At 50.8% G+C, this 11,739-nt stretch overlaps 1 protein-coding gene across 1 annotated transcript; it reads right to left on the bottom strand.

Moving 5' to 3' along the window:
- Positions 1–1,081: 1,081 nt before the first annotated feature.
- On the bottom strand, positions 1,082–6,204 carry VPS72 (vacuolar protein sorting 72 homolog). Its single transcript, XM_073323057.1, has 6 exons — positions 5,988–6,204; positions 5,147–5,299; positions 4,136–4,247; positions 3,685–3,864; positions 2,715–2,859; positions 1,082–1,949 (listed from the first exon to the last, which is right to left on the bottom strand). The coding sequence occupies exons 1-6, from the start codon at positions 6,099–6,101 to the stop codon at positions 1,559–1,561; spliced, it is 1,095 nt and encodes a 364-aa protein (XP_073179158.1). The 5' UTR covers positions 6,102–6,204; the 3' UTR covers positions 1,082–1,558.
- Positions 6,205–11,739: the final 5,535 nt, after the last annotated feature.

The raw sequence follows: 11,739 nt of genomic DNA, 5'->3' as shown, positions 1-11,739 counted from the left end.
GTAATCTATTAAACTGAATTAGAGAAAGGGGGTGGGGGGCTAATTTATGAAGACAGCTTAATGGAGATGTGGGGTAAGGAAAGAAGGATGAGTTTGCAGTTAAGGCACTTGACTGGGACTTGAGATCTGGATTCAATTCCCAGCTCTGATTCCTTGGGGTAGCATGAGACCTCGTGCCTCAGTTTCCCCATCTGGGGAATATGAGGATAATGTTAAATCCCTGGGAGGATCAATACATGACTGTAGGCAAAGCATTCAGATACTTTGGGGACGGGACTGGATAAGACACTAGACAGGCAGAACTAAGCTGTACCCTTTGGCAGGGGATGGGGGTACGATGCTAGCCAGCTGCAAGGAGGAAGAATTGCTTGGGGGATAACAAGGAGCGAGAGAGAAATTTAAGCTGAAACTCAGGAATGGCTTGTTAACAAGCTCTCTGGAGCTGCAGCCTCATCCCCCAAGGTGCGGAAGCCCCAGTGCCTGAGACATTTAAAACCAGATGAGTAGAGAGGGGGCAGGGATCAAGCTGGCCACGGGCATAAGTAGGGAATCGGATGGGCAGGGAGGGCAACTGAGGAAATCACCCCTGGAACGGTGGGTTCTTTTATTTCCCTTCTCTCCTCATTGAAGCAGCCAGGCTGGCAAGGATGCCGGACAATCCCGAGGAATAAAACGCTGCTCTGGACCTCCCTCCCAGGGGCGTTACTGACAACACTTATCAGAGCCCTGCAGGCTGGCGAAGCCTCACGGGAGCACTAGCAGGAGGCAGACACCAACTAACCTGTCTGAGTCACAGAACCGCCTGCACTTTACAGCCCCGCCAAGGCTCCAGTCGGTGCCACGAGTCAGGGTTTCAGCACAAACGCTCCTCATGCCTCTGGCTGCTGCAACGGGAGCTTTACCCTGCCTGCAGTCTCAGCTAGAACCAACTGAACGTCACCCGGGGCCAGACGCTCTTCTCCAGGGCACTCGTGCACTGCCCCTGCGGTGATCAGCGAGACGGGACGTCAGGCTGCCGCAGAATCCAGCCTCTTTCACCAGCTCCTCCCCTCCCCACAGTGAGCCGCACAGTGCAGACAGCATCTGTCCTGTCACTTTATTATCTTTCTAAATTGTTAAACAGGCACCATTTCCGAGCTTAAAATCCATCCTGCCTCCTTCCAGCATAAGTGATCCCACCCACTGCATAGCTCCACTAGTGCGCGCCGGTTTGGTGGTTGTAGGGTCTCCTGCGAGGGTTGGGCTGTGCGCGCTGGTTTGGTGGTTGTAGGGTCTCTTGCGAGGGTTGGGCTGTGCGCGCTGGTTTGGTGGTTGTAGGGTCTCTTGCGAGGGTTGGGCTGTGCGCGCTGGTTTGTTCTGGTGGGACTGCTGCAGGCATTGCTTTTTTTATTAAAAAATAAAATAATAAATAAAGAGCAATGAACCACCACCTGTTTGAGTTTGAAAGAAAGATACACAGGGATGTAGAAGAAGGGGCGGGTCAATACTGAGCCACCCAAATGTGCCTGTGTCCCTTTAAGAAGTTCCCTCCTGGAAAGGGAACAACCACTCCTGGGCTTTATGTGGCCGGGACGGTTTGTTTGATGATGATTTTCTGCCTGGTCGCCCGGACATTTGGATCCGTTGCTGGCGGCCCTGACCCCAGGGCCGCGGAAGCTGCCGCGTTGGGCAGCCCATGGGCAGTGATGTATTTCTTGTAGGCCTCACGGATGATTTTGAAGGCCCGGATGTTGGAGTAGGGGATGTCGGTGATGGGGTCCCGGTAGACGGCCGGCTTGTGCGTGACGGGGCAGATCTCCTTCACGGGCAGCTTGGGCTGCTTGGCCTTAGGGAAGAAGCGCTCAAAGGTCTCGTCGTCGCTGAAGGTGATGAAGGTGCGAGAGCATTTGCCAGCCTGGGAGGCGGAAGCCTGGGGAGCCTCTGCTGTTTGCTGCGTGTCTTGATCCAACCTGGGGGTGGGGAGAAAACACAGGAATCAGCTCAAGCTTCAAACGCAACAGCGGGAATAAGAACATCCAGGGCTCTGGGGATGAGGGAGCACAAGGACGCACAGGGCTTTTGGGAGGTGCGGGGGAGGGGAGACAAAGCATGTACCAGGCACTTGTGCTCAGTAAAGATCTCCAGGCAACCTCCACATAAGTCAGGGTGCAAACCCCACACAAATCCCATCTTGGGGCAGCAGGTTCTAGCAAAAGGAGGCATGGCCCTGCTTTGTCCAAGCCTGAGTTCTAATCCTACCAGCCCCACCTGGGATACCCTTGGAGTAAGGGAGGAGTGAGGGATCAGCATGGGCCTGAGCTGTGTTTGAAACTCAAGCTAGGTCCAGGTGGGAATTCCACAACTGGCCCCATGTCCTCAGCCGGAGACTAACCAGGGCCCAAACACCTGCCACCTCGAGGGATCCAGATCACACTCATGCTGCTGACGAAGAAGAAATTGGTGGCTGTTGGGACTCAGGATCCAGTTCAGAGAAGCAGCTGAAGGCTGGGACGCCGAAGAGGACTGACTGAGTGGCTGGGGTCTGCAAGATGGGGCTGACATCTCCCACGAGCTGGCTCAGGGGAATCCCCTAGGAAGTGGGGTTGGCACCTGCCAGCCAGAGTGCAGGAGTCAGCAGGGACAGTGAGACCTAGGAGGGAGTTGGTAGCCCATCCCGAGGGGCCAGAGTTCAGGCTAGGGAGATGGGAGGAATAAATACAATCCCCAACACCTACCCTTCCACATCCACATTCTCCTCCTTCACCCCGAGGTCAGTGATCAGCGGCATGGTCCCCGAGTAGTAGCGGATCACCGGCCCCACGCACTTCCGCTTCTTCTGCACATGCTTCCTCTTGTCAGCTTCCAGCCGCTCGTAGGTTTCTGCAAGGGCGATTGAACCGAGGGTGAACAGAGCAGGGCTTGGAACGATGGGGCAGCTCAGAGAAGACCACCAGTCAATTGTCCGGCTACTGAGCCCGCTCTACTGCCTTCAGAGCTCTGAGCTCTTTACCTCACACTGGGAGGTACCACATGGAACCACTGCAAGAGCCATTAACTGTGACTGTGACTCCAGCATTTCGACAGAGAGATCTGTGCCACACCAGAAGCTCTCAGAGTACAGGTCGCAGGTCACCAATGGTCTGTAAACTCCTTCCTGGTGCTCGGAGAACCAAGGAGGGGCACACAGGCTCCCATAAGGGGTGGCTAGTAACTGAATGAGCCAGAGACCTCCTGTGTTATGCCTATAATTCTGAACCATTCATGATGGTGAGCGGAGGTGCCTAGGCACGTCTATATATCATCCACAGAACTAATGCTTGGGTAGCATTATCCACGCTTACAGTTGGGGAAACCAAGGCACACGGAGCTGAAATGAATGGCCCTTGGTAGAGCTGGAAATAAAATCCAGGAGTCCAGATTCCACTCCCACACTGCTCTAACCACTAGACTCCACTCTCATTCAAGAACTGGGAACAGAACCCCGGAGTCCTGGCTCCAGGTCCCCTGTTCTAGCTGGGAGATAATACACCCTTCCGGAGCTGCCACTAGAACTTAGGCAGAGGACAAGGTTGGGAATCGTAACCCCCATCAGATCATGTTGTCTCCAGTAGAGCAGTACAGCCCTGACTGGTGCGCCAGGCTCCTGCTGCCAACCTGAGTGAAGAGCCTGTGTGTTTCCCAGGGCCTCCTACCCATGTCACTCACCCAGAGACCGCAGGTTAATCTCCTCTGTGATCTTGGCCTCCTCCAGCAGCTCCTCCTGCGTCAGCGGCCTGTCATAGTTCTGCCCCCCCTTCTTGCGCTTCGACTGCACCTGACGCTCCTGGACACGCAGGAAGGTCTGGCGTGTGTGCTCCGTAGTCGACTGGCGCATGTACTTGCGGCCTGTAAGTCCAAGGAGTGGGAGGGAAAGTCAGGACACTGGGTATGGCGGGCAGAGACAGCGTAGCTACCAAGAAACCAGCATAGCAGCCCCACGATGATTCCTCCCTGTCTGTGGATCATAGCTCAGCCCAGCAGTTGTAGTTGAATAACTTTGAATCAAACCTCTGCCCTGCAAATCGATGCAGAAGCTTCGAGAAAACCTTCAGAAACCAGTTTTTCGTCTCACCTCAAGGCAATACATTTGATCCTAATGAGCATCAGCCACACTTACTGTCTCCCACTTCATCCTGGAGTTCCAGGGGCGCAGACTTCTCCTCTCGCGCCTTCTGGGAGCTGCTGGAAGCCGTATCGGGCTTCTTGGGTCTCAGGCTTTTGATGGGCTCCTAGTAGGTTCAGATAAGAGCTGATGTGAGGAAAAAAAGAACCTCCTGGGGGCTTGCTATTTAATGCTGCTTTGGAGAGTTCAACCCCATTTAAATAAAGAGCCACAAGGGATTTTGCAGCTTGTTTTTGCAAGAGGGCCCCTGCCAACATAAACGCCTTTAAAAAGAAAAGTGCTTTGCCTGTATTACTAGTTACACCTTTGATTACAGAAAGAACATTTTCAATCTTTGATTTACTTTGACCATTGCTGCAGTCTGTTTATTATGGTCAGTTTCTAATCACTAGACATCACTCCCTCCAAGAGCCAGCAATAGAACCCATGAGTCCTGACTGCCCATCTCCTGGATAAACATGAGGCCACACTCCATCCCAGAGCTGGAAATAGAACCCAGGAGTCCTGCCCATGAGCCTGCACTCCCACTCCTGAAACACACTAATTGAAAATGCTTTCAGGGTTCTGCTGCTGCCAAGATCATAAATGAAACAGCCTATACATGGAATTGCTGTGAACTCCCCGGCTACCCCCTACACTAGATTACAATCTGGTTGTACTAAGAGTTTTGGCAGCAGCTTTCATGTGGGTCCCTCCCCCAGCCCAACAGGGCTATATCAGAAACAGCAATTAGACAACTGGTGCGTTGAGACCACGGCACGTCATGCTGACTGTAGTTGTTTTGTTGTTTCCTTGTGCGCCCCTGTCTGTATCCACCTAGTGTCTCCTGTCTTGTACTTCAATTGGAAGCTCTTTGGGGCAGAGACCACCATTTTCTTCACTGTCCGTACAGCACCCAGCACACTGGGGTCCTGGTCTATGACTAGTGGGTGTTCTTAGGTACTACCCCAATACAGAACCAGAGGCTGGGTCTCCCAGCACCACAACCAGCTGCTCCATCCTTACCTTGTAAGCCTTGGTGACCACCCTGCGTTTCCTCTTGGGCTCGTCATCATCCTGGTCACTGGCCGGCTCGTCGCCCTCGTCAATGTCAAAGTCAGAGTCCACTTCGTCGTCACTGTCCGACTGGTCGCCTTTGTACTCGTCATCTCCCGACTCCTGCCCAGGAGAGGGGGGCAAACGACAGTCACGGCTGACCAGATCCCACTGCCCCTTTGGGAGTCCCGCTCTGCCTCGTGCCCCCACCCAAATCACAGCTGTCCTCCAAGTAGCCCACAGCCCCCCAACTCAGCCTCCACAGGGCCTTGCTGCACTCCCCCACCCCCCCAACTCTGCTCCCCAAGAGAGCGACTCCCCCCACGCTGCCCTCCCGGGGCCCCTCACAGCCCCCTCCCCCGGGCCTCTGCATCTCCCCCGGTGCCCCTCCCCCGGGCCTCTACCCCCCCCCCCCGCGCCCTCCCGGTGCCCCTCCCCCGAGCCTCTGCCCCTCCCCCCGCACCCTCCCGGTGCCCCTCCCCCGGGCCTCTACCCCCCCCGCGCCCTCCCGGTGCCCCTCCCCCGAGCCTCTGCCCCTCCCGGTGCCCTTCCCCCGAGCCTCTACCCCCCCCCCGCGCCCTCCCAGTGCCCCTCCCCCTCCCCGGGGCCTCTGCCCCTCCCCCCACCCTCCCGGTGCCCCTCCCCCGGGCCTCTACCCCCCCGCGCCCTCCCGGTGCCCCTCCCCCGGGCCTCTGCCCCTCCCGGTGCCCCTCCCCCGGGCCTCTGTCCCCCCCGCCCTTCCGGGCCCCCTCACAGCCCCCTCCCCCGGGCCTCGGCCCCCTCTCCAAGACCACCCTCCTGCTCGCCCCACCTCCGTGAAGCCCCCGTAGGTGGTCTGGTAGAACTCATCCTCCTCGGCATTCAGCAGCCCCGCCAGCCGGTTCCCCGCCGTGCGGCGCGGCGCCCTACCCCCCGCCAGGCTCATCCCGCTCCGCCGCCGCCGAGCGACTGCTCCGGCCTGGCCCAGGGGAGAGCGAGCGCAGGCCGAGAGAAATCAGCCCGTCCCGGCGCGGAGCGGAGCGCCGAGAGATCGAGGCGGGAGGAGCGGCCAGGGGAGAACGATCGAGCACTGAGAGATCGATGGAAGCTGGGCGGGGCTTGTGGGGATCTGCACACCTGCCTAGGTCAGGGTTCTATAGGGGGTAGGGTGACCAGACAGCAAATGTGAAAAATCGGGATGGGGGTGGGGGGTAATAGGAGCCTACATAAGAAAAAGACCCAAAAGTCAGGACGGTTCCTATAAAATCAGGACATCTAGTCAGCCTAATATGGGGTCTCCCCTCCACATGCTGACCCAGATTAGCCCTACGTAGCTTGTGAGAGGCACCCAACCCAAGGTCTCTGGGGGCACAACATCTTTTGCCCCTGTGAGAAATCCCATCCACGCCACTGGAAACCAGCCCCCTGCCACTGGCGGTTCTCACCACAGAGACAAGTGACTTCCTGCTGCCACAATGACAGCCACTGGAGCCCTGGGACACTATTGCCAGCCCCCAGCACCCGACAGTCATAGTCAGCTCCACCCCGCAAAAAAACCCACAAGACCAGCTTGATATAAAATCCTGATAATATAAAAAATAATCAATGATTGGCCATCTGGTTTTTGAGACTTAAAGACATTGTGATTTCCAGCTTTTCTCTGCAGCCACGAGGACTAGAAACCTACTCTTATTATGAGCTGGGGCAGGTGAACCTTTGTTATGGGATGAATCAAAAGTGTGAATAAATTGCCCATTTAAGCTAAGAGAGAGTGGGGGGCATACTTAAAACAAACCCTAATGAAGTCTACCTAGAGACTAGCAGCACCTACTGAGTTCACCTGGGTATTGGGGGGAAGAGAACACACAGAAACTGAGACCAGACAGAGGAGAGAACTAGAAGCTAACCTGGAGGAATGAACAGCTGAAAGCATGTGGCTGACCCCAGAAGAAACCTGGGGAGAGGTTTTTTGGGTCAGAAGTGCAGGCTGAAAAGCTCGTGCTTGGTGCTATGAGCAACAGAAGCTGTTTCTTGCTATTTGACTCCCTCTGCATTCAGAAGCATAGGACTTGGTATATTCCTTGTAAATAAGCAAAACTGCATCACAGAAATACCTAGCTCCAATTTCTACTCTCCACTGGAACACCCACAGGGCCCTAAGCAGTGACTAGCAAGTTTGGTCAAAAGGGGCAACACTGGCCTTTTTAAAAAAATGAAAGCAAAGAGATTCTCTGTTATGTAATCACATAACTCCAGCAAGTGGGGCTTTAAGAGCTGCAAGGCTTGACGTAAAATACCACTGAGATCCGTGCAGCAGCAAGAAAGATAAAGGCAAGAGTTGGAAACACTGCTGGTGGAAGGATACAAAATGGGGACCACTCATGACCCAACAAATCATCAACAGAGCACAAAGAGACCCAACAAAAACTCCCCATCTCATACTGTGCCTCACTGGTTACACCTGTACAACGTAAGCGTAAAACACTACTGTCCCAATTTGATTGCACTTCACACTCGCTTGGCACAGGTGTCAATGGTGACGTGTGGTGCAAAGCCTGAGAGAATCACATAGCTGGAATGAGCAGATGTAACTCCACTGACCAAACCTGGCCTTCAGCTTCAGACCTTGGTCAAGAGGAAATATAATCTCAGACGGTCTGTTGAAGCAAGCTGGCAAATTGCCTAATTATTCTGAGAGCAGTTGTGACCTGATACCTCCTAGTGTTACTGATTGTTTATACCTGGCTCACTTGATTTCCCTGATGTGCTCTTGGTTTTTGCTTTGAAACTGTATCTTGGGGATAAAGACTGAAATCAAAACAGGAGCTCTTTAGAACCAGCTCCACTGATTGATATCTCCCATTTTCCCTTTTCCTTGTTTTATTGTTGCTAAAGCTGTTTGCATTTAAACAGGATCATTCACAAGAATGCTATGCCCTGCCATGGTGCCTTCCATCCAAAAATCTCAAAACACTGTACAAACATTAATTAATTATCTCAGCACCCCACTCCCAGGAGGTAGGGTAACCAGATAGCAATTGTGAAAAAATGGGACGGGGGTAGAGGGTAATAGGCGCCGATATAAGAAAAAGTCCCCAAAAACTGGACTGTCCCTTTAAAAATGGGAGGGATGGTCATCCTGCCAGGAGGTAACTCAGCTGTGGGGACCTAACCAATAAAGCAAACCTCAGCCCAAACCACTAAGTTTGAATGCAAGACCATGAATCAGCCTCTGTTTTTGTTGTTGGTGGTGTTTTAATGTGAGTTCAGTCTTGTTGTGGGAAACTTTCAAGGAAGCTGATTTGAGTCTGAAGTTTGGCACAAACCAGGTTTCACATCTTCATATTTCAAGGCCAGGGGGGACCTTTGTGATCATCTAGTCTGACCTCCTGGATTACACAGCCAGAGAACTTCCCCAAAATAATTCCTAGAGCAGATCTTTTAGAAAAACATCCAATCTTGATTAAAAAGTTGCCAGTGATGGGGAATCCACTATGACCCTTGGTACATTTCGAGAGGTGTCAAAACCCATCTTCCCCTTCTGATATTAAAATTCCCCCACAGCCCAACTGTGATGGCACAAACAGATTTCTGACTGCTAGTGGGAAATAAGACCAATGGGCAGATGTACCCCAATTTAAGGAACAAAGACCCACTGGCCAAACGCACCCTGAGTGTAAATATACTCAATCCCATTGAAGTCAATAGCAGTTGCATCCACTAACACAAGAGATGAATTTGGTCCACAAGGAAAAATAAACCAAATCTCAGATCTCAGCAGAATTGTCTCTGCTGAGGAAGTTTTTCAACATTTTCCACAAGGCATGACTTTATCATGGTGCATTCATTTCTGATCTCCTAACATGATTAACTCATCTTTGTTATAAATCTAGATTTATAATATACCTGGAAGAAACTGACAATACTGAGCTGAAAATGCATGATTAATGAATTATCAGCTAATCTGCTTTGTTGCTAAAATATGTACTGAGAATCTAACTGCTGCTTAGTTTAATTTGGAACCTACAGGGTTTTTCACACCATAGGAAGTTCCATGGCATTTTTCTGAAAGGTCATTTTAAAGGTCTGTTAAGTAGAGAAAACTTCGGCATCTGAGGCCATGTCTACACTACACAATTATGATGACCTAATGAGGGCATACATCCACCGCAGTTGTTGAAGCACTTGTGTGCACACACTTGGCTCCTTGTGTTGGTGGTGTGCGTTGTCACCAGGAGCGCTTGTATCAATTGTATTGCCAGTGTGGGGCATTGTGAGACAGCTCCTGAAAGCCAGTAACAGTTGACATAAGTATCACAAAAAGAAAAGGAGTACTTGTGGCACCTTAGAGACTAACCAATTTATCTGAGCATAAGCTTTCGTAAGCTACAGCTCACTTCATCGGATGCATACTGTGGAAAATACGGAAGATGTTTTTATACACACAAACCATGAAAAAATGGGTGTTTATCACTACAAAAGGTTTTCTCTCCCCCCACCCCACTCTCCTGCTGGTAATAACTTATCTAAAGTGATCACTCTCCTTACAATGTGTATGATAATCAAGGTGGGCCATTTCCAGAGAGAAAACCTTTTGTAGTGATAAACACCCATTTTTTCAGGTTTGTGTGTATAAAAACATCTTCTGTATTTTCCACAGTATGCATCCGATGAAGTGAGCTGTAGCTCACAAAAGCTTATGCTCAAATAAATTGGTTAGTCTCTAAGGTGCCACAAGTCCTCCTTTTCTTTTTGCGAATACAGACTAACACGGCTGTTACTCTGAAACCTGTCATAAGTATCGCAGTGTCTAACACTGCATCAACCTAATTACATTGACCGTGACTCTACGTTGCTTAGGGAGGTGGTTTAACTAAATCGGCATAGCGAGCACGAATTTAAGTGAAGACACTTCCACAGCTAGGTCGACACAAGGCAGCTTACGTCGACCTAACCATGTAGTGTAGACCAGGACTAAATCTAACCTGATTTACCAGGGTTTCAGCTAGTTTCAAGTTTGCTGGAGCCAGTAGCTCCTCCTAGTGTAAGTTGCAAGAAATAACATTTGGAGATTGTATGATACACTCGTTCCATCCTACCTATCTGATCTCACATCCAATCTACTCCTCGCTGCCCTTTCAAATTTCATCTCTCTCTCTCTCAGGTTTGTTGATGGTTACCCTGCATTGGAACGGTATCATTTTAAACCTGCTTTGCATTGATGTAAATGACAACACAACACTCAAGACAATGGGGAGTCCAGAGCGTGCATGTGTTTGGTTGGTTGCATTCGTGGGAATGTATAACCCAGGAGTGACAACAATGGAGGAACTGCTTGAGGCAAGGAATTCAGCACTTTGAGAATCAGATATGATTACATGTAACGGAAAAACAGAAGTGACAGAAAGAGCATGCTATGGCCCTAACCAATAGCCCAGGGTCACCTGCCCTGCTCGGAAACATGTCTGCTATGTGGCAGAGAGTGCAGCTCAGAATAGGCCTTATCAGCCATCAGCGGACCTACAGATATTTTGAAATAGACAATCCATGAAAGACAATCATCCTCAACTTCAAGGGATTCCCAATATAGATGATGATGAATGTGAAATAAATAAATCACAAGAATGATCTAGCTATCTCCATACATACATATCTGTCCATGTAGGGTCTTATATTGGTGCCCATCACCATGGTATCTGGGCGCCTGAGGAATGGGCCGCATCCTGCTGTGCCCCTAGAATTCATGTTAGTTTCGTGGGAGGTGCAGCACTTCTCAGGATCTGGCTTGTTGAAATTAGCAGGACAGTCTGAGCAGGATAATGACTTGTTCTACACTGTTCAAATCACCAGCTTGCCCCAACCGGGACGTATGGCCCTCTTCTTATGAAACAACACACTGGAGCTCTGCTGATTTACAGCAAGTCCAAATTATGTTCTAGCATTGCGACTCAGTCCAGTAACAACGCTTACAAAGTGTCCTAATACATTAAGGGCTTAAGCAGTAATCTTTTCGGTATGCGCTGGGTGCTCAGTGATGGATTAGCCATAATTCTGGATTGTTACCAGATAAGGTTTTTTGAACAGAATGTGGTTTGCAAAAAACAAAGCCCTCTCTGGAACTGTCTCTTCTCCCTTGCCTCTAGGAGCTTAATCCAAAACCCACTTAAGTCAATGGGAATCTGAATCGTCGAAAGAAGAGGTGGAAAAGACCTATTAGATTATCCAGTCCGTCTCCCTGAGTCCAGGGAAGATTTGTTCTCTATGATACATTTTCTAATGCTTTGTCTCATCTAGTTTTAAAAGTCCCCCATGCAATCCAAGAAGTTATTGATGTTTGTAATGTTTGTAAACCGCCTGTCTATCTCCAGAACAGGTACAGCACACTCTAAGGGCATTGATGCTCCCACTACAGTAGCAGGGATAATAATCCAAGTGTCCTGGCCAAATTCCAATTTAAGACATAACATCTTTGCTTCCTGTTCTAAATTGGTGCACAGTGTTGCTGTGTGCTGTTAAACAACTGCTGTGTTCCACACCAGAGGTGGCTGCATATGAATGGTGGAAGAAGCGACTTCTGTATGCCC

This window comes from Lepidochelys kempii, chromosome 24 (assembly GCF_965140265.1).
Source record: "Lepidochelys kempii isolate rLepKem1 chromosome 24, rLepKem1.hap2, whole genome shotgun sequence".
In the NCBI taxonomy this organism is placed as follows: domain Eukaryota; kingdom Metazoa; phylum Chordata; order Testudines; family Cheloniidae; genus Lepidochelys; species Lepidochelys kempii.
Note: the sequence above shows the minus strand (reverse complement) of the source record. Positions and strands in the feature narration are given on the sequence as shown.